Below are 26,914 nucleotides of genomic sequence, written 5' to 3'. Positions count from 1 at the left end.
TTGTATTCCTCTCACAGTCCACCCATCACTCTTGCACCTTGCTGCTTTCGCTCCACCCTTGGTGAAAGTACCCCATTCCATATTTCTCCAAATCCACTTAGTGTTTGTGGCCCTTCTTAAGATGGATCTTGTAGCCAGACTTTCCGATTGTCATCAATTATGATGTGAGGAGAAAGTGAGGACTGCAGATGCTAGAGATTAGAGCTTTCCAAAATTATGATGTGCCAGGAAAAGTTTATATTAAAGCTATTATAGAGATCAACAAATAGGGTACAAAATATAGCTTTGCTTCAAACAGCCTTCAAAAAGGTGAAAATACTGAAGATCCTGGAAATTTAACATGAAAACAGACTGTTGGAAATAGCAAGTTTGCAAGATTTGTGGGAAGAAGCATGTAACATGTCAGTTTAATGGATCCTTCATCAGAACTGATAACCTTTCAGTTCAAGGATTATTTATCTTTTTTTTTTACATTGATGCTACCTGACCTGCTGAGTATTTCCAGCATTTTCTGCTTTTATTTGAAATGAAGGCACCTCTGTTTTTAAATTGGGGTTTAGTTTGTAATTTACTCACAGCAAGATGTAATATTCTGGTCTGACTCCAAAAAATACTTGGCCCATAATTTGTCTTCAATTTATCTATTGTAATTTTCCTTTCAGGAACTAAATTAAAATGCTTACGAGGGATATACAGCTAATGTTACATGTTTTGAGCTGGACTTGTGTATCATCCCAATCCCCCACAATTCAAATTATACAGTCCAAGTACTATGTGCTATTTACATCACAATCTATTTTCACATTGCTATTGCACTGAGTTCAGCTTAAACTACATATTTCAGTTGGCTTAAATAACCTTGACATTTGTTAAATGTAGTTTTTATCAGGTGTACACATGCCAAGCAAGATATTATAACTTTTGTTTTTTTACCTATCTGTTTAAACTAGGTGGCGAGGCATTATACCAGTTGGGAAGCGCATACCAAGAACTAGATTTGTTGCTTTCAAAGTTCCTTTGAAAGGGGTAAGAATATTTTTGTATTTTAAGCAATTAACTCATTATTTTACTTGAAAGCCATATTTTTTTCTTCCCTCCAAACAGAATTCATTCTACCTAATTGGTCCCAGAATATTATGATATATCAATTCTGTAACTTGACATCCAGAATAAATTTCCACTCCAGTTTGCTCTTAACCATGAACAAAACGGTAGAAGGTGTCATCAGTGGTATAATTAAGCGGCTGTTACTCAATGGCATTTTAGTAATAGGCTTCTCTCTGTTACTCAGTTTGGCTTTTGCTAGGCACATTCAGTTTCCAATCTCATTGCAACCTTGGTTCAATCAATGACCGAACTTAACTTTTATGAGGGCCATCAGTAACAAGGCCACATATGACAGTGTGACATCGAGGAGTCCTTGTAAATCTGGATTTACTTGGGATCAAGGAAAATTTCTCCCTGGTGGGAGTGGTACCTAGCACAAAGGAAGATTGTGATTGTTAAAAGTAAATTGTTCTAACCACAGGACTTCACTGCGAGAGTTCCTTGGACCAAAAAGTTTTAGCAGTTTCATCAATGAATGTCCCTCCAACATAAAGTTAAAGGTAGAGCTTGTCACTGTGCAATGTTCAGTCCTATTTGCAGCATCTCAGATACTGAAGTAATTCATCTCTAATGCACTAAGATCTGAATAATATCCAGGTTTAGGCTGCAAAATGGTAGGTAATATTTATGCTAAACAAGTTCTGGTAAATGATTATCCTCCACTAGAGAGAATCCAATCTCCCTTTAATATTCAATGGTATTACTGGCACTGAATCACTCACTATCAACATTCTGGAGATTTTCATTGACACAAAACTGAGATGATCTGGCCATATAAATACTGGTGCTGCAAAAGCAGTTCGGAAGATAGCAATTCTGCAGCAAATAACGCAGCTCGTAATTCCTCAAACTGTCCATAATCTACAAATTGCTAATCAGGAGCGTGACGGAGCAGAGTCTCACATAAGTTTGTCATCTGTAACATTGGAATCTGGGTGTGGAAATTATGACCTGGAAGAATCCCCAACCTCATGAGTATGTGTCTTTAAAAATATCATGACAATGAGACTTTATCTAGCACATTTCACTTGCTTGGATTACTGTGCCTCCAACAGCACCCAAGAAACTTGACATAAACTAGGACAAAGCAACCTACATGATTGGCACTCCATCTAACAACTTGAGATTTTAATCCCTCATCCACCAATACATACCTGCAGTGCTGTGTATTGTCTGCAAGATGTGCTGCAAAACTGACCCAACTCCTGAGACAGCACCTTTCCAGCCTGTGACCATTACCACTTAGAAGGACAAAGATAGTATATACGTACAAACGTCATCAGCTGCAAGCTACTTCTGAACCAAAGAACATCCTAGCTTGAACTTGATTTTCCCATCTCTGCCACTGGGTCAAAATTCTGGAGTTCCCTTCTTTAACAGCGCTGCCGGTATCTACACAACATGGATTTCAGTGGTTCACAAAGGCCACTCACCATCACCACGTCGAGGATACTTGGGACTGGGCAGTAAATGATTTAATCAGCTGCACCCTATTTCATGAGTAGTTTGTTTTTTAAAGTCTTGTAGAATGTCATAGACTCTGGTTCACTAATGTCTTTTGGAAGAGAAATCTGCTGCCCTTTGTTATCTGGCCTACATGTGACTCCAGAACCACAGCATGGTTGATTTCTGAAATAACTTTGTTCTTTCACGCTACTACACAAGTATATATTTTCTGTTTTCAGTTGATTTTTATTCTGTGATAATACTGAATTTCTTGGTCATATTTTAATAAAAAATCTCTGATCCAAGAACCATTTTTATTTCTGTGTTTATTAATAATATTTTCTTATCCATTCATCTGGACTTACTATCTTGTTCAGCTGAGTTTCCTTTTGTTTTTTTAAATAGATGAAGCCTACTTATTACGGTTCTTGTTTGCTAATCCGTCTTCTGCTTGGTTTGCCTCTCTGCCCCCTTTACTTTCCAGACTTGGTCCCTCCTTCAGTGTTGAAGAATATACATTTAGTTCTCAATGAGTCAAAACTTAATTATGGACATTAGTTACATTTTCTCTTTGTAGGCTATAAGCCAAAGGCTCACAGCTAATCAGAAGTTTTCTCCAAAAGACCTAATAGCCAAAATCAAAGAACAGAATGAGGAACTTGGATTAATTATTGACTTGACGTATACAACGCGCTACTACACTGAGAAGGTATAAAATAAACTGAATGAAGCATAATTATGGCCTTCAGTGAAATTGGTCAGTTTACATGACTAAGTATTTTTGACTGTTTATAGGATTTGCCCAAAAGTGTACAATATCAAAAACTCTATACTGTTGGACATGAAGTGCCGGATGATGCTACCATTCTGCAGTTTAAACGGAGAGTCAGAAAGTTCTTGTGGGAAAATGTGGATAATGGTAAGCACTCAATTATTGTCATCAACTTGAATGCCATTTAAATAGTATGGTTCTTTAATGTCTGAAGGAAAATACTGAACTACTGCATTAGAAGTATTGGAATAATTTTAACTTGGAGAAACCATTGAGGGGATTATGTTTGGTACAAATGTGAATACATTAAGGAGCCCTCTCTAACCCTCTGAAAATAGGTTTGTGTGTAACCAAGGTGGGTTGCTTGTTAACATAAAAACAAAACTATGGATGCTGTAAATCAGAAACAAAAAGAAATTGCTGTTACGTTGCTTGTTCAATATGTTGCACCTCCAGAGGTTTAATCTAAAAGTAGCAATAGTGCTACACATTTTATTGGGATTCACAAATCCAGTGAAATGTAAAGAAAAACTCTCTGCATATATACTGTGAACAGATCCTTCCCCTAAACAGTAGCATAGATTTCCTCCGCACTGCAGAAGGGTCACTGGACCCAGGAATTAGTTTGCCCTCCATTAGCTGTTGTATTGTTACTTCGCTTTCAATGGAGAACTTCCATCATCCCAAAAATCCATTGGCTCAACATTGCAAAATATTTGAATGAGGACTATGTTAACAAGCAAAACAAATTGCTGGAAAAGCTCAGCAGGTCTGGCAGCATCTATGGAGAGAAATCAGAGTTAATGTTTTGGATCCAGTGGTTTGCAGATCAGCTGTGATCCTATTGAATAACAGATCAAGCTTAACCAGCTGAATGGTCTACTTTTGTGTTCAATCCATCAGTGTGCATTCTCAAAATGATATATTTGTCCAGAGGCAGCACAAATTCCTGACCTCCAGAATTTGAGGAAGTTGCTAGAGTATGAAATTTAATGAGACCTCCAGCTGCAAGTCCCAGTGGTGAAGAAGAGCAGTTGAATGGATTCCTTGCTGGGCAAAGAAAATGCCTCTTTGGGAAGAGAGGGTCAATAGAAAGGGGGAGAAATCAGACAAAAAGGAATTCCTCAGTCTAATGTAACCCAAATAGTCACTTCGTACAAATAGTGTACAGAGTTGGTTTATCCTTAATTTCACCATTCAAATTTGTAATAACCTGATGCCAATAGAATAAAATATCCTTTCTTTATGGTATTTGGGCCATCAGTGTATTCATATCTCATTATATTTTTGGCATTGTTGCCAGGGTTCCATAGCAACCAGACAAAGGTTGAACAGATGTGGAGGAGTTGAAAATGACAGTCTATAATGGAGGATGAAGCTGTTCTAGGATCACTGGAGACTTTGGTATTGTAAGAGGGAATCCAACTTTCTGCCAAATCCAGACAGAGGCTCATTATATTCATTCCCTTGATGCCACAGTAGAAGGAAGCAGTATTCCAGCTCTCCCATTTTATTGGCTAATGAGTAGAAAACAGGGGAAGAACAGAAATGCCCAATTGATCTGCTGTTTATGGCATTTGTGGTTTCAACATGAGTGAGCATGTGGTGTTTGTGATGGAACATAAGTGCAGGAAAGACTCATCAGGAAATACAATAAGAGGTACAGTCTGAAGAGAAGGATCTGGTTTCTATGTTTCTGGAGCTGGCACGTTTGTTTAATTGTATCATCCTAGATCCCTCCTTCCAATCAAGCGCACACAGGATACTGGAGGACTGCCTAGCAAAACCAGTGAGAGATTTAACTACCTTTTTGAGTGACAAAACTCCCACTATCTAAGTTTTTGACTGGCGGGTCACATCATCCAGATCATGGGGAAAGATCGAACTCGTAGGACCATGAAAGGGGCTACCATCAGGAGCTGACTGTTGGAGTCATTTGACACCAAACTAGAAACTAAATGCTAACAGTGATTTGCATTCTTAAGAGACACAACTTCCAGTTTTGAAGAAGGGTCACTGGATTTTTCTCCACAGATACTGTTAGATCTCCTAAATCTTTCTGGCAATACCTGTGTTTGTTCCAAATTTATGTACTATCATTTTCCAACTCTGGTTGAAACTGCAGGTTGATGCCATTTTCTTGCTTTTAATGGATAAAGAGAGAATCATTCTCCCTGTAGGTACAAGTTTTTAAGGATGTAAAACTCAACTTGAACACGTTAAATTATGTGCACTTTCCTTGGATGTTACCTGAACTGGTGTGCTTTTCCAGCACCACTGATCCAGAATCTGGTTTCCAGCATCTGCAGTCATTGTTTTTACCTAGTGCACTTCCACTAGTAAGCTGAATTTCAATCTGAAAACTCAACTCAAGCTTTATTTCACTTGATCAGTTAATGTAAGGTTTTGTTTTAAGTAAATGCATGCCAAAAATATGTAATTACAAACTGAGATATTTGGAAACTGAAATAAATTCCTTTTGCTTTCTGAATTGTTAGATTAGAAAGTGTGTGTGGCAGAGCTATGTTGGTCACAAGCTCTGTCTGATTCACAACTATTCTGACTGATCAAATTTATGTGGGTAGCTCAGCAGGAAGTAGTAAGTTGGCCTCAGTGCTGCTGTGATTTTAGTGGGAAAGTTAATCACACTCAATCATAGTTTTTATGTATGAGTTATAATGTTGGCTGAGACCAAGATCTATCTCAACTATGTTTTCCCCTTTGAATCAACCTCTTACTTCATTGTAAAATATTCATTTTATGCTGATTATCTGGCCTCATGCATGAGCGAGTATGTGGGTAGGATACTGAGAAATAAATGTGAAAGTATATTGCAATTAGTCATTGCTTGCAAGTAAAGAAAATTGACAAAATAAGGCCTTTCTCCAATTTAACATTTGCAGTATAAAGGTTTAAGTAAACATTACGTCTTTAAGTGCATGAACATTGTCCAGTTAGTATAATAAAAATTGTTTTTAGAATAAAGCTTTTTTTATACTGCCGAGAACCCTGCAAGCATGTAGCATTTCATGGTAACCATGCATTACTTTTTAAGTCACAATGTTCTTCATATTGGAGATGTTCCAACCTTGACCTAATCTTTCAAATTTATTTTTAGATAAGATCATTGGAGTTCACTGTACTGGTGGAATTAATAGAACTGGATATCTTATCTGTAGGTAAATATTGTTCAAATCTACTTAATTTTCTTCCATGGCATTCAAGCATTCCTGAGATTCTCCAACATGTTGGGTCATATGCAAATATAAGGTGATAATGCTTGCAAGTGTTCATATTTTTATCAAAGCAACTCCTGTCTCTGATTGAAAGTGCAATTATGGATAATCTGTAAATGAATTATACTTATTGCATTAAATATACACATTACCGAGGTAGCTTTATTACCTTTTGGAACAACTGTCTCTGCTGACGTTTATATTCCATTTAAGCCTCCTCCAAAATATCTATCATTGTAATTTCAACTACCCTTTGCCTTTATATGTTTGTCTAGTGCCTCTTTAAATGCAAGTATACTAATGGCTTTAATCATCTCCTGTGGCAGCAAGTTTCACAATCCAAAAACTAGGTAATGAAGACCTTTTTAAAACTTTGCTCTTGGTTGTATTTTGTCGATAGCCTCTAGCTATATTCTTCCTTGCGAGGGAACATTCGTTTTACATTAACTCCATCAAAACCTTTCAAAATGTTAATGTCTCTCTTGGATCACCCTAAGTCTTCCTCTTCTTTGAAAAGAAACCAAATCTGTCAATTCTTATTATGTAAAACCCAGGCATTTCCGGTATCATTCCTGTTAATCTTTACAGCATTCTCTCTTCGGTTAACGTTTTTAAAAATGGTGACCATATGACCTTATGAACACTTAAATTAAGAACAAGACTCCCTTGAGCCTACTCCGGTACTTAATATGTTCATGGTTGATTTGATTATTCTACATTCCTGCCCATTCTCAATAACCTTTCATTCCCTTCCTCTTTTTCTCTGTTTCCTTTTTTTTCTCTCGTGCACTCTCTTGCTTGCGCGTGTTCGCTCACGCGCTCTAGCTCTCTCTCACTGTCTTGTGACTCCTGCCACTCTGAGGTAAAATTCCTCCTCTGCCTTGAATGGGTGATCCCTTATTTTTAGATGCTAACCCCTAGTTCTAATTTCTCTCACAACCGTACTTGCACTATATTGTCACATTTCTTATCAGTTGCATAAAAACAAATTAAGTTCAACACTGCCTTGTAGCATAGCTCTCTTTATATCTTTCCAGCAGAAAGTGGCCACTTTCTTTGTCTACTGTTCTCTGACAGCTCACCAACTGATGCCGTGAACTTTTATCTTTTGCAATAACCTTTGTTGTGACCCCTTATGAAACACCTCTGGAAATCCAACTACAGTATAAGTAACCTGCTTCCCTCTGTCCATGGCACATATTACTACTTCAGAGAAGTTCTTTAAAAATTGGTTAATCATGATTTCCATCTGTCTGATTACTGGAAATTTTCCAAGTGCCTTGCTTATAATGGTCAGAACTGTAATACACTAACCAGTGTTTTAGTCCTTTTTATATCCATCTCCTACCTTTGTTGTTCATTCTGTGCTCTCCCCTGTTTTGTTTGTACTTAGGCTGCTTTGTTTCTTGTAGTTACTTCCCCAATCTTACTAGGTTAAAATCCTTTGCTGCCTCCCTTCTTTACCTATCCTACAATGATGTAAGTCCCATTATACTTTAAGTGAAACCGACCTTATTGGTACAGCTCCCTGTCTTGGAACTGTTTCCAGTTATGTGAAACTGAACTCTACTTCCCCCACACCAGCCATTTCCTTCCCTTGTTAGTTCTCTTGATCTATACACTCCTACACCAGTTTGCCTGTAGTTAGGGCAGTAATGTAGAGATGAATATCCTTCAGATTCCTGGTTTTTAACTAAGACGCTCACTCTTGATACTCTTTCAGGAGGACCTCATTTTTCTTTTTTATGTTTGTTTAATTTAGCCTTATGACACAGGACTTCTGCAGCTGCAGAGAATTTCCCTTAACCTGGCAGTGGTTAAAAGCAACGTTATCCTTCGGATTCTCATTCATAGCTCCAGTGGATGCTATCTATCTCTCTGGCTATAGGCCCCTATTATGACCGTATTTCTATTCTGTTGTTTATTTCCCCGGACAAATACCGGTTCCACAGTGCCATTGTCCACATCGGGACTATCCTCCCTGCAGTCATTCTCCTGATTCTCACAGGTAGCAAGTACATTGTACCTATTAAATCCTTAAACTCCTCTAAATTCCCACTACCCTACCTCAGTCAAATCTTCTTTCCTGAATCCGTTTTTCTCCTGCTTTCATATCTGGATAAAATTTCTCTCCCTTCTATCGGTCTCTCAAACTTGCAATCTAGTGATTTTAAACCAGAGAGAGTCAAGATTGAGACATTCCTTGTAGATGTCTGCTTGGGGACAATCTTGCAATTCACAAACTTCCACATTCTTCAGTCCAGACACAGTTTCTGCTCTGTGACATCTTAGACTAGCCTTATTCAATTCATTCATTAAAACCTTTCCTCTGTGATTAATGTAGCCCTGGTAAATAGTTTAATGAGTTATAAATTTCTGGTCTTAGTTTAGATACTTCTAATCAACCTGTTCAGCAATGTTGTTATACTCTTCTGGAGCTGGTGGGATTTCAACCCAGGCCTTCTGGCTCCGAGCTAGGGACACAATAACTCAGCTACATGACTCCTTTCTGGTCCTAGTTTAACCTACTCTAATTTAATCAATAACTTATCTGCTTCTTTAACGGATCCAGGTTTCAGCACTCAAGTCTTCTCTCTGACCACTCCTTGGTTTGTAAAATAGCAAAATTGAGCATCCTCTGACACCAAATTCCCTCTATTTCCCAAATTAATTCTTCAGTTGCCTAATTATTCTGTCCTTTTAAGTTATTCAATTTACACCCAGTAAGTCTACCATTTTTTCTCTAACTGGAAATGTCATAGAATTGTTGTTGAATAAAATTGTATGTAAGGAGAGAGTCATAGTCCTACAACACGGAAACAGACCCATCAAGCCATTTGCCTGTGCCAAGCTTTTGGAAGAGATATTCGGTTGAACCCATGTTCTTGCACTATCTCTGCAATCTTCTTGCTATTTATCTAATTCGCTTGTGAAAATTATTTCGAATTTGCTTCCAATATTGCACTGCACTGTTATGGTAATGTATTCTAGGACATAACTTGTGTGTTTAAGTAACTGCAACAATAACTTAAACTTTAACAGAATAAAACATCTTAAAGACACTTCACTGGAGCATTTGAAAGCAAATTTAACACATAGCCATATAAAGATGCTAGAGCAAATAGCAAAAAAATTGGTCAGAAGTAGGCTTAAATTTAAAGAGATGGTGAAGTTAGATCCTTGACAACTGACGGTGGAATAATTAAAATTGGGGATTCTCAAAACCAAAGTTAGAGGGAGGCAGATATTTTGAAGTATTATGGATTGGAGGAAATAAAATAGTTAAGAGTCAATGCCATAAAGGGATTTGAAAACAAGGGTGATAACTTAAAAATCAAGGCTTAGGTTAACCAGCGTTGACATTATAGGGCAATGAGTACAGTGGTGATGTTTCAATGGGACTTGGTATGTGTAAGGATAGAGAAAATAGGTTTTGGATGAACTTAAGTTTACAGGAGGTATGATAGAATAGAGGCCCATAGAGGTTCATTAGAATAGTCACATTTGGAGGTGGTAAAGATACGAATAAGAGTTTCTTAAGCAAGTGAACAAAGTGTGGGATGGACGTGAGGGATGTCGTCAAAATAGAAATCTGCACTTTTGATGATGGTGAGGATCATGCGTGACATCAAGATTGCAAGCATCCAAGTTCAGCCTTAGATAATTGCAACAGAAAAGGACGAAGTTTATAATGGGGACCAAAGCCGGTGATTTCATTGTTTCCAAAGCTTATTGAAGGGAGTTTCTGTTCATCTAGTATTGGATACTGGTCATGCAGCGTCATAATTAAAGACAGTGGAGATGTTCATTTTGGGGTGGGGAGCTGGGGTGAGCTCTGGTCAGGCTGCATTTGGTATATTGTGGCAGTTTTGGGCCCTGTGTCTAAAGAATGATCTGCTGGCATTGGAGGGGGTTCAGGAAGGTTTGCAAAATTGGGATGAAGGGCTTGTCTTGTCATATGAGGAGTGATTTGAGGACTCTGGATCTGCATTCAATAGGGTTTAGTAGGATAATAGGGATTTGATTGAAACTTATAGAATATTGAGAGGCCTGAATTGAATTGATATGGAGGAAATGTCTCCTAGTAGGGGAGTAAGGGTTGATCCTTTAGAACTGAGATGAGGAATTTGGCTGAATGGTTGGCTGAATGGCCTAACTCTCTCATATCATATGCTGTTATAATCTGAGTCTTGACCAGTGATTTTTAAGGGTTGGCAAAATATCTTCATTTTGTCACCCGTTCTGTTTAGAAAACCAAGGATCCCAGATGCATTATTTAACAGCCTTCTTAGCTTGCCCTGCCACCTTGAAAATTTGTGTACATTCACCGCTGTTTTTATGCCTTCTTTGGTAGTTCTAAAATGAGCTTAATTACCTCTCTTCATTCTTCCCATTCATAAAAAGCATCACTCTCTGCTGGTGTTAAATTTCACCTGCCATGTGTCTAGCCATTTTATCAGTCTATCTTCCTGAAATTATTTGCTCTTTTCCGCATTGTTCACAATTTGAGTTTAGCTGGACACTATGAAGTTCTGCCCGCCTTCACAAATCCAGATAATTTAAATGCATCAAAGAGCAGATCTACTATCACCCCTTGAGGAGCCCAGTTGCACATTTTGCTCTTGTCGTCTTATTCATTGCTACTCTATTTTCTGCCTCATAACCATTTGTTTTTATTCAAGCTGCTAGTATTCTTTTGATTCTATTATGTGATAATTAACAAATGCCTTTGGAAATTCTTAAGTATTTTTTGGGTGAGGATTGGATTTTCTGCAAAAGTTGAAAATACTGCACATGTAAGGAAATTGCATAAAGTTAAAGCGCATGTTACTTGACATTTGTGATGAGGTATTGTAGTTACTGAAGTAGTTTTACAGAAGCTTGAATATTAATCCAAAAGGAGGAGTTCAACTTCTGTTTTGGCATCTGAGGAATTTAAATAAAATTAACTAAATAAATCCAAACTTAAAATTAGTCTCAGTGATGGTCTTCCATTGCCATTTAAAAACTTAGCTGGTTCACTCATGTCTGTTTAGGAATGAAAACTGCCATTCTTGCCCAATCTGGTTTACGTATGATTCTAGAATGTCTTTCAATCTTAACTGCCTTCTAAAATGGCCAAGCAAGCCATTCCATTGTACTCACTCAAGAAGGTGGCTCGTTACTCCACACTCCAAGGCAATTAAGGGATGAGATATAAATACTGGCCTTGCCAGTGAGATATAAATACTGGCCCTCCTTAGGAATACATTAATTTCCTAATATAGGTTATAACTGTTTCAAACAGCGATGTGTAAATAAATTGAATAAATCTATTGTGACATTTACTCGTGATGTTATCCTGAAAACATGGAAGTCTTTGTGATGTGGTTTATATTAAAGTATTGTATTTTGTTTTAATAAACTGATTAAAGGTACCTTATTGATGTTGAAGAAGTGGACCCTGAGACATCAATTGAACGTATGTATCCTTAATTAAGCTAAATCCTTTCATACAGTTATCAAAAATAGATCTTGAGTGACTTTTTCTCGTCCCATTTAAATTTAAGTTTTCAATACTGCTCGAGGCCACAAAATGGATGGAAGCGTATATTTGAATGACCTTCGAAGTGGACCAATGAGAAGGTGATTATGTGGCTTCTAAAAAAAATTATTTGGATTTATTCTAGAATGCCATACTTATTTAACATGCAATTTTTGTTGTGTTTTGATCTTAGAATAATTTGGCAGCCTATCCTGTGAGTAGCTGAGCTATATGCACTAAGAACATTCCAAGTTTAATTTGTAATTACCCTCAGAATTTGCCTAGTGAGGAGTTACATTTGGACACAGTGCCCTCTTGTAAGGAGAGAAAAATCCGTCAGATTTCCCATTCCAAATCACGGCGCAGTAACTTCTACCGGAAGTGTAGAAATTGAATTTGGAGATTGGAATCTGGGTCTTTACTGTACTCCTCCATTCAAAAAGTGTTGTTGTATACTCCGTGTGAAAATTCTTGTGTTAATATTGGTCACTTAATAAGTTACCAAAGGCACTTGGCAACCGTGGAACATATCCCAGTCAGAAGTCAATTGGGGAAGTGTATTTTTTTTTTGAAAGCATCTTACTCTGTTATCATGGGCAGATAGTCTTGCATTCATATAACATCTTTTAAATTTTAAAAAAAAATGTTGAGGCACTTTACAGATCAGCATAAGGGAAAACAAATGCTGAACCAAGAAGGGAAGCATTAGGTCGGGCAATTGAGAAATCTGAGGTTGAAATGGTTTTTAAACATGCAAGAAAGTGGTCTCGGCTTATGATGGAGTTCTAGGGCGTAACACCTAGGCGTTTGAAGGCTACCAATGATGTAAGCAGTTTTATAAATCAGCAAAAATGAGTTCACAATCATTTGTAGGGCTGCAGAAGATTTTGAGGGAGTAGGAGCACAAGGAAATTAAGATAAATAATTTTGAAGTGAGTATATTTGGAAACAGCAAACAATATAGATTAAGTATAGCAGAGTCCTAGATTGGTAGGGCTCAGTGTCGGAATAACACAGGGTTTTGTTCGAATCATCTTTCACAGAAAGAGGGCAATGGGAGGCCAACAAATAGAAACTTAATTAGCCAAGTGTGGAGGTAACAGTACACAGATTGCAGCAACAAAAGATTAGATAATGCGAAAGCATGCAATGTCGCAGAGCTAGATGTAGAGGACTTTGTGCACTTCAGTAAAAGTGGACAGTGACCCACAGGATTAAAGAGGCAGTGTTGTCTTCCATGCAGGTGACTATTATTGGAGGCACTGAGATCACTTAGATTCAAACTTGCATTGGTAGCAGTAAGGATGGTTGAGTGGCAATGGAGACTAGGTATAGGAATCAAGAGGGTCTTGATGCTAAAGACTGGAGACCTGAAGAGTGATATATTGAGGGGAACAGAGGATGGTAGTGCCAAGAAGGAGCTAAAAAGGCAAGAGGTGCACTTGGTTATGATTTTGGATTCCAACTAAGATGCACGTGTGACTGAATATGTAGGAAGTCCTGAATTTGTAAAGCTTATGTACTTAGATTAAGACAGTAGCAATCTTTTAAATGCAGACCATAAACAAAGAGTATGAACACATTTTAAAGTTGAGCGCCTCTAGGCAATAGTGAAATGAAGTTCACTTGTGAGTAAGGTGACAGGAAGCTGAAATCTGGCTTGGCGTCACATTTACATACATTAAATATATTACGATGTATATTAATGATATTTGAGGAAAGTGAATATTATCACCAAGCTTACAGATGTCCCAAACGTAGGGAGAAGTTAAGTGGTGAGAATGACCACTTCTGATCAGAGATACGTATAGATAGGTTTCCAGTGGGCAGATGGGAAATATTGCAGGGATATTTGAGGCTATGCAATTTGACAAGAAGAATAGAGCAGCTAAATAAATAAATGGAGAAATACTGCGGGAAGTTCTGGAATAGAGGAATTTGAGTGTTATCTTTGAATCATAAAAACCGAGCATCTGAGTTCAATAGAGTAATAGGGAAGGTAAATGGAATGTTGGCCTTTACTTTCATACTCCAAGCGCTTTGAACTAGGCAATTTTCTAAAACTGTACAAGACACAAGCCAGATCACAGCTGGAATACCGTGAACAGTTTTGGCTCCTCTTCTGCGAAAAGAGACTGTCACTGAAAGCAGTCCAGAGAAGGTTCACGAGGCTGATAACATCAACTATGGAAGGACGATCTTGTGAGGAGCAGTTGAGTATTTTTGACCTGTAGTCATTGGAATATGGAAGGTTGAGAGGCAGTTTTATTGAAACACACATGATTCTTCGGGGTCTTGACTGAGTAGATGCAGAAAGGTTGTTTCCACTTAGCAGAGAATTGGAAACCAACATGAGTGTGGAGAGTCTAGAGATCCGGAAAACAGTGTGAGATGGAGAAAAGAGCCTGACTGGAGTGGAGTGAGAGCGGGTAAATAGATTGAATGGGGAGAGGCCCACAAGCTAGAAAACAGTGTAAGGTCAGAGAGCTAAGATCAGGAAAACCATGCAAAATGGGGAGAATTGAAAGCTGAAATATTGCACCAGACTGGAGAACCAGAAAACAGCATCAGACCAGAGAGGCACCAGGGTCGTAAAGAAATGATCTGCCAGATGATGAATAGGAAAATTTGAGGGATATGGGGCTAAATGTTGGCAAATGGGACGAGTTTGGGGAAACCTGATCAGCATGGAAGAATAGAATGAAAAGATCTGTTTCTATACTGTATGACTCTGACTCGATAAAATGAAGGGCTGTCTGGTTCGGAGGTATTACAGAGGATGTAACATCAAGTACAACTGAAATTGCAGAACATCAGCTAAATCGTTACTGAATGTTGAACTAAAATATCCACTGGCCTTGAAGCCAAAGGAGGAATGCAAAATTGACCAAATATCCATTGGGATTCATCAAAGGAAGTTCAGAGTATCTTTAGATGCCAACAGAAAGGAGTAATGGATTTAAGGGACTAATGGAGATGATAGCTGGACATGATAAAGTGAGGGAATGAGAATAAAGCACATGCCAATGGAAGAAAATCAGAATGAGATTTGAAAAAAATGGAAAGGATAATTAGAACAGAAAGAAGGCATGATGTCTGTAAAACCTTTTTTAAACTGGAGGGTTACATATTGCTCAAGGTGAAAATATTTCTGATGTATAACTAAAGCAGTAAAGGAGATTCAACTGGAAATGGAAAGAGAAATTGTAGTAGTAGGGGCAGCATGTTGCTTTTAAAAATGAAAATGTCAAGGCTGGTTGATACTTGGTCATGTTATAATACAGAAGGAGAAAGTGCAGGTCACACTCATAGCAGTAGTCAAAGGACTTATTAACGACTGACTAAAGGGAGCCATAACAATGTTAAAATTTGATGGCATATTATAAAACTTAACTCAATATCTCTAGTCATTTATCGCCCAGAACCAGATAAATGACAGTTGAGGTGGCTGGCTGATTGTAAACATCCCACCAATCTCTAGTAAACTGTAAGGAGATGATCTATTCTGGGATTATTTTCCTTTTTGTTTCAATTAGATTTTTTGGGGGATGAAAATACACCTTAATTTCCTCCTCTTTTAAATAAATTCTGATGCTTATAAATAAAAAAAAAAGAAAATGCAAACATTTTTACACTCTGCAACAGGTCCAATATAAGAAGATTTTTTTAAAATGGCATGATGTTAAAGGTATGAATCCTTCAATTTCAATGAAGGACTATACTAAACTGGTGTTGTGTAAGCTACTACTGTGCTGCAATATGTATGTTTCTTATTGCCTACTAATTACAAACAATTGTTACAGGACACAATCATGAGGTCGACATTACTTGCCACTATCCAAGTAACAAATGAATACAAGACTTGCAATCCTGACAGAATCAATTCTGAAAAGTTTTCCCACAAATGTCTAGGAACTGGTGTCCAAGTTGGGATAGATGGCCCTCAAGCAGTCAAGCAAAAACTTGGTTTAGTTGTAACTCCTCATTTATATACACCTCCGCTTCCAAATATCCCAATCAGTGGATATTTGCTGTCCCATCAATAGGATGTATGACAAGGCCAAGAAAGTTCACATTGACTCCAAAAACCCTTTAAGATTTTCATGGCTTGAGGTCAACCAAGGCTAAGAAAACTTGATTTCTTGCTATTTCTCTTTTCCTCAATTGAATGTTTCTTATTTTGAACAGACTTTACATGTGTAAAAATTTGCTGTTCTTGAATTTCTCTATTTACAGTAATTTAGGAATTGACGTGTTTGATGCAGAGCCAGAGCCAGAACCAGAACCAGAAATACTGGAGCCTTTCCCTTCATATTCTTATAAAGGACCACATGGCCCGAGACCACTACTTGATGATTTTCCAGAGTAAGGAACTAAGTTAACTTTTCCATGTGTGATGTAGAACTGTTACATATAAAATTTTAGCACAGTTATGAATTTGTTTCTGATTCAAACTTTTAACTTAGAGGAAGTTTTGTATTTTGGAAACAAATATCTTCCAATGGAAAGTGTGTATTAAATGTTTGTTCCGTTAGTAAATGTGACTGATATTTTGTAGCAATTACTGTTAGGTAGCATTGTATGTACTTGAATGATCCCACTATGAAACCTCTTTTTGGAGATTTGGGACAATTTGGCAACTTTCTGTTTTGACTGGGAGCCTTGTTCTGAGGTATAAACCTGGATCAGATTTACTAGCAGGGACCAAACCAATACGGGAGTATGATATAAATCAGTCAAGCTACTCTGAGCCATGACTTTATTTTACAATGAAATACTTCTCAATGGTTCTTCATATTATTTTCCTTTTTTGCTCAAAACAAGTTATACATGTATCTTCATTCCAAGGTATTTTTATAGGTTTTACTTCTGATACACATTTGTAGCATTCAGTTATAGACAATTACACATGACAGATGTAATTTCACTTGTTAGCATCTATTATCCAAGTGATGTAATAAGAAACCAAATAATTCTTACTTTTCTCTGTCCCCCCCCTCTCTGTCCCCCCCTCTCTGTCCCTGTCTCCCCTTTCCCCCACCTCCCCCGTGAAATAAGACCAGATTCACGACGTGGACCATCATATGGATCTCTACCTCTTTCTGCTAGAGATTTTGACGCTCTCCCTTATAATAGGTGGCATGACAGGTAACAGCTTTCAGCACTTATATTTGTTTGCTTTGTTCCGCTAAGCGAGATGATAAGAACAGGAGTTGGCTTTTTAGCTTCTAAAGCCTGTTCAACTAATCAGATGTCACAAATGATATGATCTAATTGCATACAACTCTTTGCATCATAACCCTTGGTTAGTAAAATCTCAAAGATATTTTTTTCCACCTTCAGATTGCCAACTGGTCTATGGAATTCACATTCTCTCTGATCCATATGTTTTTGTAACTTTTTAACACTCATTTGGTACAAAAGTCCTACAGAAACAAAGCTACACAGATCAGTTGCTTTTATTTATCAGTTAAGAATTAATTGCATGTTTTTACTGAAGTGGTTTTATGATCAGTTTAATTCTGTTATCATGCCTTTTGTCTCCACCTTGTTTTTGTTTTGAACTTTGATAAAGGAAACAATAAAAATTGGCATTTTCAATACTTTAATTCCAAACGAATAACTGTTAAATGCTTTACTTGTTGACTGCTTCTTTTTGGCTTCTGGTGTAAAATTTATTGTAGTCCAGTCTATTTTGATGTGACCAGTCTGGTCTGAGGTGTCAAATTTTAAGTTCTTCTGTTAAGTGTGTCTTGTTACAAATCAGTGTTCAATATTATGACAAAAAAAAATTATGCACATAGGAGAGTTACCTTTCCACTTGAACATAGAATTTTCCCAGCATGAAGGGAGAAATTTATTTGTAGTTAGGTTTGAGTTACCTTTACATTGAGGAAAAGCACAATCAGTTTTGTACCTCCTTTTATACAATGTGCACGTTACCAAATAGATCTAATGTATAACTTTCAAATAGTTTTTTGCCTAAAGTATATGGCACATTTGTTTTTACAGCAACTAATGTAATCTTATTGCATTCAAATGTAATTCAAAAACGTCTTCAATCAGAAAGGAGAAAATTGTAAAGGTATGAAGGGCAAGTTCGATACAGTTGATTCGGAAAGATTGGGAAAAGATTTGATGCAGATTGTTTCCATGTAATATTTAAATACTACCAATGAACATATATTGCTCTAAGGCACTAGCACCTAAAGGCAGAGAAAATCAGGTATAGTTATCGAAACAAGTTGCGATATTGAAGTAGACCAAGTAAGTGGTTATTAGGATTCCAGCAATGTAATACTGAGGATTAGGAACACGTTAGAACCTAGGAAAATAAGATCAAAAAATTGAGTTAATTTGCATTCATGTTTCCTCTTTTATCGAGAACTTTTTTAGAACAATGAAAAAGAAAGAGAATATTAGCTAAGATAAATGTGGGCCCACTACAGATGCAGACAAACTATTGTGTCTTAGAGAAGAGGGAACTGGCAGAGAAATTAAACAACTACTTCATGCCTGCCTTCACAGAGAAGATAATGTCCATAAGCATGTGGGGACCAAGCGGCCTGTTAAGCTGAGGAACTAAAAAAATGAAAATTAAAATAGTTATTGCTTGAAAAGTTAACTGAGTTGAAGGTTGATTAAATCTCCCATTCCAGACATGATTTACTACTGAAGGAGATTGCTTGGGGAAGAAGTGAAGGCTTTGGTGTTTAATTTTTCAAAATTCCATTCATTCATTTTAAAAGTTCCTGTGGATTGAAAAGTAGCAAATGTAGTCCCATTACCTAAGAAGGGAGGAAAAAAGGAAATGGAGAACAACACATCAATGTTTGACAATAAGGGAGATGTTGGAATCTGTTATAAAGGGTGCGCTGATTAGACATTTACAAAGAAATAGTAAAATTGGATGCAGGTTGATGTGGATTTATGAAAGGAATCATGTCTGACAAATCTCTTAATTTTTTTGAGGTTATTACTTGTAGTCTAAGTAAAAGAACCAGTAGGTGTTGTGTATTTGGATTTTCAGGAGGCATCTTTAAGGTCTCTGAGGGGGTCCATAATTACAACTAGATTGCATGGAACTGGGGATAATATGCTAAAGAATTGAGGATTAGTTGGTAGATAGTAAACAGGTGGGAACAAATTGAGAGAATTATCAATGTCAGCTGTGACCGATGGGATGCCACAGGAGTCAGTTGTAGATCCCCAGCTCTTCACAATCGATATAACTGATTTGGATGTGAAAGCCATGTCGTATGTCTAAATTTTCTAATGATCCAAAATTGGGTGGGAACATAAGTCATGAGGAGAATGCAAGGAGGCTTTGAGAACTTGGACATGTTAAATGAATGGGCTGGAATATGGTAGATAATATAAAATATGAATGTGTGAAGTTATTTATGTTTGCAGAAAAATGGGATACTTAAATAGGTTATAGGTTAGGAAATTGGGTGTCCACGACGACCAGGATGTCTTTGAACAAAAGTCATAAATTTAGCAACAAGCTTAGCTGTATCTTAGCTGTCATTGCAAGGGAATTTAAGTACAGCAGTAAAAATGTCTTTTTGAAGTTATGTAGAGCCTTGGCGAGGCCTCAACTGGAGTATTTTGTACAGGTTTGCTTCCCTTACCTGTGGAAGGATATACTTTTGAGAGTAAGCAACAGAGGTTTACTACATTAATCCTGGGATGATGAGGTATTCTTAATAGAGATTCTAGAGACTGTGTCTACATTCTCTAGAGTTCAAAAGAATGAGAGGTGACCTCATCAAAACTTACAAAATTCTTACAGGCACGATAGGGTGGATGTAAATAAGATGTCTCTGCTGCTGGTGAGTCTAAAACGAGGGGAAATACTCTCAGGATAAGGGATAGGCCATAAAAGGTTGAGGCAAGAAACTTCTTCACTCAGAAGATGGTGAACCTTTGGAATTCTCTCCCCATTGAGCTACGAAGCTCACTAGTTGAGGGGTGCAACATAGAAATTTCTGGAGACTAATGACATCAAGGATTATGAAGATGGTGCCGGAGTTCTTGTTTATGGTCAGTCATAATGTAATTGAATGTTGGGCAGGTTTAATGGGCTTAATGGCCTACTTTGCTAAACTGTTTAATTTATTAGTCTCCCTTTCTTATTCAATTGACCAACAATTGGAGATTCTGCAGCGAATCAGAACTTGATAGAGCTGCAATAATATACTCCCATTGTGCAAGACCTTAAAATGAGGAAAATTGAAAGTTTTATCATTATATTCTTAACTCCTAGATACAAATCGAAATACATGGTCTGTTTTTGTGGTGTAAATGCTGTTTGTGGAATATGGCCATACTGGAGGTTGTGATCCACTTGAGTCTCCAGCAACTTTTCATCTAACATCCTATGTCTCTGGTCTATTCTGCCTGTGTTGAGGCAACTTTCTGTCAAGTGCATTAATGCTAGTCGTTTCATTATTGCTTGTTATACTTTCAAAGAAATTGAATGGTCATTTGTAAACAGTACTTTGATAAAGTTATGAATCAGTAAAAGAGATCTTTTAGAATGAGAGTAAAGGCATTTTTTGTTAGCTTCAAGCTTTTAAATGTTCTTGGGATATGGGCATTACTGGGAAGTGCTAATTTATTTTCCATCACTAATTACCCTTAAAGATGCATCTCAAAGCAATAGCTCACGAGCTACATTACTTATGATGAAGATACCGCTACAATGTTGTTAACAATCATCTCCAGGATTTTGACCCAGTGACAATGAAAGAAATGATACATATCCAAATCCAGAAAGTGTGTGGCTTGGAGCTAGTGGTTTTCCTATATAACTGCTGCCCTTATTTTAGCATTAGCTAGTTGAATTTAAGTTTGGAAGGTGCAATTGAAAATGTCTTGGTAAGTTGCTGCAGTGCATTTTCTACATGGTATGTACTGCTGGCATAATGCACTATTGCTAGAGGGTGTTAATAGTCAAGGTCATGATTGGGCTGCTAAGAAAGCAAGCTGCATGATGTTGAATTTTTAATGTTTTTAGAACAGTCACCATCACCTGGCATCACTATTTTTGATCTTATGGAGGAAAGCTCAGTAATATAACAACTAAAGTTGGTGGAGTCCAACCTTTTATTGAGTATTTTTCCAGCAACATCTAGGGATGAATGATTAGCCTTTCACAATACATTTTTCTTTGCACTTCCATCCATTGAAAGTTATCCCTAATCACCACTGACTTCCATTTTGCTGAGGCTTCATGGTGTCACCCTTAGTTGAATGTTGCTTTACCCAAGGCAGTTACTCCTGCCTTATCGCTGGAATTAAATTATTTTGTTCATACTTGGAACCAGGGTTACGAATGAAGTCGAAATAGCTGATCCTGGTGAAATCCAAGTTGAACAGTGATAAATAGGTTATGGTCTTTTAAATTGTCACATTTGTTAGCACTGTTAATGCTCCTTTTGATCACTTTGAAGATTGAGAGCATGCCATAATTAGCCAGATTTCGGTCTTGACAGTTTTTTTTACTTTATGTGCCAGTGTAGTAGCTGTAGTCAATCAGCGTGTCAAGAGGCTAATTCTGGAGCAAAGCTGTGTGACATTAGAGCTGAATGTTATCAAGGTCCATAAATCTTTTGCTATAAAAGGTGTGTTCAGCCATTTCTTGTTGTGTGGAGTGAATTAAATTAACTGCAGGTTGGCATCTGTGATATCACAGCTGCAAATGTGTTGCTGGTCAAAGCACAGCAGGTTAGGCAGCATCTCAGGAATAGAGAATTCGACGTTTCGAGCATAAGCCCTTCATCAGGAACAGACCTTCAGGCAAATACAGAGATTGTCCACTTGGCATTTTTAGTTGAGGATCATTGTGAATGCATCATCTTGCATTTTTCACTTCTGTGGGCTTTAACATCATTGAGGGTGAAAATGTTTTTGGATCAATATTCATAATTAGTTAATTGTTCATAACCTTTTATGGCTGGTTATGTGTAGCTTTGATCCGATACCCAGTTCTCTTAGTGCTGTTTGTAGCATCTCATTTTAATTGTATCTGCTATACTTGACATGTTTATTCACAATTTTCACTGAATTCAGTTCGGTAATCTGACTTGATAATGTTTAAGTTAATGGATGTGCCAAGCCATAACATCATAGGTTGTAGTGCATCACAAGTCCGCTTGTGTCCTGCTGCCCATTCAATTTGATTGTAGTGCCATACACCCAATGAAGGGTGTCTTCAGATGGAACTTTCCCATGGCTCAGTTTGTGGTACTCTTACTATACATCAGAACGTGTAAGGGTTTGTGTCCCACTCCAGCAACTTGTGTATAACAATCTTGACATCCAATTTCACTACTGAGGGAGTTACACCTTTTTGAAGATGCTGTCTTGATGTAGTGTTAAACCAAGTCATAAATTCTCGGATGCTTTTCAAGAGCAGGAAAATTTTTTTTTCCTGTTGAACTAACCCTTTTATCCCTCAATCAACATCACTAAAACATATTACACGATCGCTTTTTTTTAGGGGAGCTTTAAGTGTGCATCCCAACACAGTGCCCTTTGAAAGGGCTTCAGTAGTGTCAGTGGTTACAAAAAGCACTTTCAATGCAAGTCTGTCTTTCGTCTCCACATGGACTGTTCATCACACTACCAGTACTATTATAGATAGACCTATGCATCTGGAGCAGGCAGATTAAGACATCATGTAGATTTCACCCCTGCCACGTTGGTGTATTCAGTTGCAGCCCCAGTGACAGTTAATGATGTTCAGGCCTCAATGAATTGTTGTGCTACCAAGCTATTACCTGTAATGGCAGGACCACCACCAACCCCATCCCCCCCAAAAAACCTCCCAGAAACTGCCTCGATCCAGAGTGCATTCTGTGCCTTTTGGATTCTCCGTACAACTTCCAAATAGTATTCAACATTTTTTAAGTACTGACTCAGCACTTGAGAAAGGGCACCAAGTGGTAATCAGCAGAAGCTATTCTTGCCTCATTTTGATCTGATGCTATGAGACTTCATGGGGTCTGGAAATACTGACAGACCCTGTAGACCAGTGTTGAAACATCTGCTTCTGTCCTCATTGGATCAGAACACATCTACAGGTGTGAGTTCCATCATGATTGTCTTCTGTTTATGTTGATGTACTTTGTTTATAATTACTTGTTTGCCATTCCTTTGTCTTACTTTTGCCTTCGTTCCCCTTTAAATTAAGCAAGTGATGAACAGTCCAATTTTTTTTTTTTGAAAATCTAAATTACACATACCTTTTAGTTCAAATATGGTATTAATACATTACAAAAAATAAAAACATTTCTTCCTATTTTTAAATAACTTGTCTATTACTATGTAAGAAACCATCCAGAGTGTCACAGCTATGACCACCACCTATTCACCCATCTTGCCTTGATTTCATGAGAGTTGACAAAGTCCTAAGGCTAAGTTAGAGAAAAACATTGTAATATCCCTCCATTTTCCCCCGATCAATCAACCAAGCTAAAGTAGATCCAATACCTCATGAATTTCACTTGCTCCAGTCCCGCAATATCTTTTCTAAAACTTGAAATATCTTTTACTACCAAGATCTTGTACTCCTTTTTCAAGAATTCAGTGCCTGCACTTTCTGCCTAATTTGAAATCTGATTCAAGGGATCATAAGCATCTAAAGAAAGACTTGCATCCAATCAGCTAATTTGTCCTACATGGTCTGCTGTCCAAATTCAACTAACCTATCTGAACAGCACTTGTTTTTAAATCTCAGCCATATTGCTTTGAAACTTTACTGGAAAATAAGCCAACATATTTAGCCAATCTTAATGACTGGATATGTTTTAGTCGTATGTTAAACCTTCTCCAGAAACACAGTTGAGGAAACCAAAACTATCCCCTGCCTTAATAGTGCAGTATAAAATTCTGCGTTCCTTTTGCTCAAATTTCATTGCTTCAACAATTTATGAAGCATTTTCTCTATTCTCCCTATTGTATTCTGTGAACTTTAGTGTAGGTATGGCTGCGTCTCATCCTTATACCTTGAATTTTTCATACCCAATTGCATGACCCTGTAATTATCCATGTTGAATTATCTCTATTACACATGGGCTTATTCCTTGAATTTGCCTAAGCTTCTCTTTAGCCTGTTGTTCCAGCCTAAATTCCTGACTCTTATATGATTATATGTTACCTACAAACTTGTGAATGCCTCATTCAAATCATTTTAGGAGGATGATGAACAGCAGCAGTCACAATGCCATTCCTTACGAGGCTTCACAAGTATTGAAGTGGATCTACTTCCTTGAAACCTTGCCTGCAAGACTGCTATATACCTTTTTTGAAGTATCTAACTGCCAAACCTGTGATACAAATTCTCTTCATAATGATCTGAGGGCCATCTTCATCAAAGTTCTCTGGAAATTGAAGTAATCAATCTGCCCCGCTTCCATAATGCACTAATTTTGTGATGAAGTTAAAAATCACAACACTAGGTTATAGTTCAACATGTTTATTTGGAGGCACTAGCTTTCGAAGCACTTTCATAAGGTGGTTGTGAAGCAGTGCTTCGAAAGCTGCTGCCTCCAAATAAATCTGATGGACTATAATTTGGTGTTGTGTGATTTTTAACTTTGTCCACCCAGTCCAACACTGGCTCCTCCAAATCATAATTTTGTGATGCGCTTGAGGCTTCAATCAGATATGTCAATCGGATCTATATTTCTTCAAGTCTACTGCTTGGATTCTCAAATAACAACATCAAGTTTTTATTTATTATTTAGACATAATGATTTACAGGGCAAGTCATATCTTGAGTGCAAGCTATTGAACTTTTTCAGAATTTTTTTCGAAAATTCTAAGCTTTTAACAAACAAACATGGATTAATTATCACAATGTAGTTGTGCCTGTTATGATGGCATACATTGAACTTTACATTTAGTCATTTTACTTACTGTAAATCTTTGAAAGAATGAGTTGTTTTAACACTTCTAACATGGTTACTAAAAGCCTTGCATTAATTTTAAAAATGTTTTTTGTTTAGGCCTCGACCTCTTCCTCCTCCACTTCCTCCTCCACCACCTTCACTTCTCTATGGTGAACACAGACCACTTTCCCGTTTCGATGACTTTGCTCCAGAGGATTACGATGGACGTTCCAGGTGGTTAATTAAACTTTGACATGTAAAAGAATCTAGCCAAATATTGTTTAAAACGTTTGAATGAGCATTGTTTACAATGAGGTCAGGGGTTCAATTGTCTTGTCAGAGTACTGTCATATTAAGTCAGGGAAAAAGTCAAATACGTCCCTTTTCTGAATTGTCCGTGACTAACTTGTAGTGGTAACAGAGGCCTCATTCTGGGTCATCCTCTCTCCCAGTCTACTGCCATCAGCTAATTTGTCAAAGGTCGAACAACACTAGATTATCGTCCAACAGATTTATTTAAAATTTCAAGCCTTCGGAGGCCTTTACTTTGTCCACCCCAGTCCAACACTGGCATCTCTGCATCATGGCTACAGTTAATGACTCTGAATTGGGAAATATTGGGACCATGTAGTATTCCTATTTATGGGTAGAGCCTAATGTTAGAACCCTATTAATCCAAATGGATGTGGGATGCAGGAAAAGCTCCAATTATCTTGTTTGCATTTCACTGAATTCTTTTTAAAAATTTTAAATCCAGGTTCAACCATTACAGTGAGCATCGAGCAATACGTAGTTCAGAAGAAAATTCCCGCCTGCATAGTAGATATGCACCTTATTCTACAAGACTACCAACACCTCAAGATCGCTTCAGGGATGAGTTTGAAAGAAAACCTTATTCCTTTTCAAGCAGAAGAGAATTAGAACCACAGAGCTCCGCCCCATATACTATTTTTACGCGTGATTACAATCATGGCCAGCCACCAGAACGTGGCCCCAGTCTGAGTAAACTTGGGGGTGGTTGTTATGATCACTTTGATGGTTTTCGTGAATATGATTGGAACTAAATTACTAACTTTAATTTTTTGTTTTGGGGATGGTAAGCGCTTGTATTTTTCATAGAAGTTTCCTTTTCCAAAATTAAATATTGAAGGACCACAACCCTTCCCTCACTTCTTGCCTTTAAATATTTCTGTTGACTTTGGTGCAATTGTAAAGAAAACTGTTAGATATTACACCATAAAGTATAAAAGCAGAAACATTTGTTTAAGTTTTTTATATAAATCATTATGAATATATGCTTTTTGTCTTGGTTCCAGGTTTTTTGAAAGTGAATTTCTGAGCACAACAGATTGTAGATAACTTTTTTAAAATAAAGTTAGAGAACTTTAAATGTAACCAAAAATTGTGAATTGCATACATTGCCTTGAATTGAATTTACCACCACAATGGTTTGATTTTTATTTATGGCCTTCACATGTTCAGAAAGGGGAAATGCATTACAGAAGTACAAATTTATTTCCCTATACAGAAAAGCTAAATTCCACAATGCATCATATCAATTAAAACATGCGATTCAATGGGTGTCCTATTTGTACCTGCGGAGCTCATAGCAGCACATTGAATCACGTAATACTAAAAATAAATATGACTTTAGTTTACTTTTAAAGTAAAACTCATGCTGAGGTGGTTCCTTTCCAATGGATATTACTATTCCTTGTTTAAAAAGGACATTTTAAAATACTTTAGTTTGTAATTATTTTGCACCGTAGCATATGGAATTACACACAGCCTGTAACCTGACGTGCAGGGACTGAGTAAATGGAATATAAAATGTTAGAAGTACTAGCATGATTGCTGGAAAAGGAATACATTAATTCTTAAAGACTCACATGAGCATATGGGGTAGCTTCCAAGAAATCTAGAGATTTCT

At 37.3% G+C, this 26,914-nt stretch overlaps 1 protein-coding gene across 1 annotated transcript in view; it reads left to right on the top strand.

Moving 5' to 3' along the window:
- LOC132826453 (RNA/RNP complex-1-interacting phosphatase-like) overlaps positions 1-26,335 on the top strand; it is a 52,598-nt gene extending 26,263 nt beyond the window's left edge. The window contains exons 3-12 of the mRNA XM_060842386.1: positions 951-1,026; positions 3,131-3,262; positions 3,349-3,472; positions 6,444-6,504; positions 11,976-12,022; positions 12,111-12,186; positions 16,322-16,450; positions 17,144-17,233; positions 25,102-25,218; positions 25,742-26,335. Of these exons, the coding sequence (XP_060698369.1) occupies positions 951-1,026; positions 3,131-3,262; positions 3,349-3,472; positions 6,444-6,504; positions 11,976-12,022; positions 12,111-12,186; positions 16,322-16,450; positions 17,144-17,233; positions 25,102-25,218; positions 25,742-26,048 (1,159 nt within the window). The 3' untranslated portion in view covers positions 26,049-26,335. The remainder of the gene's footprint in view (positions 1-950; positions 1,027-3,130; positions 3,263-3,348; positions 3,473-6,443; positions 6,505-11,975; positions 12,023-12,110; positions 12,187-16,321; positions 16,451-17,143; positions 17,234-25,101; positions 25,219-25,741) is intronic.
- Positions 26,336-26,914: the final 579 nt, after the last annotated feature.

This window comes from Hemiscyllium ocellatum, chromosome 22, assembly GCF_020745735.1.
Source record: "Hemiscyllium ocellatum isolate sHemOce1 chromosome 22, sHemOce1.pat.X.cur, whole genome shotgun sequence".
NCBI classification, from domain to species: domain Eukaryota; kingdom Metazoa; phylum Chordata; class Chondrichthyes; order Orectolobiformes; family Hemiscylliidae; genus Hemiscyllium; species Hemiscyllium ocellatum.
Note: the sequence above shows the minus strand (reverse complement) of the source record. Positions and strands in the feature narration are given on the sequence as shown.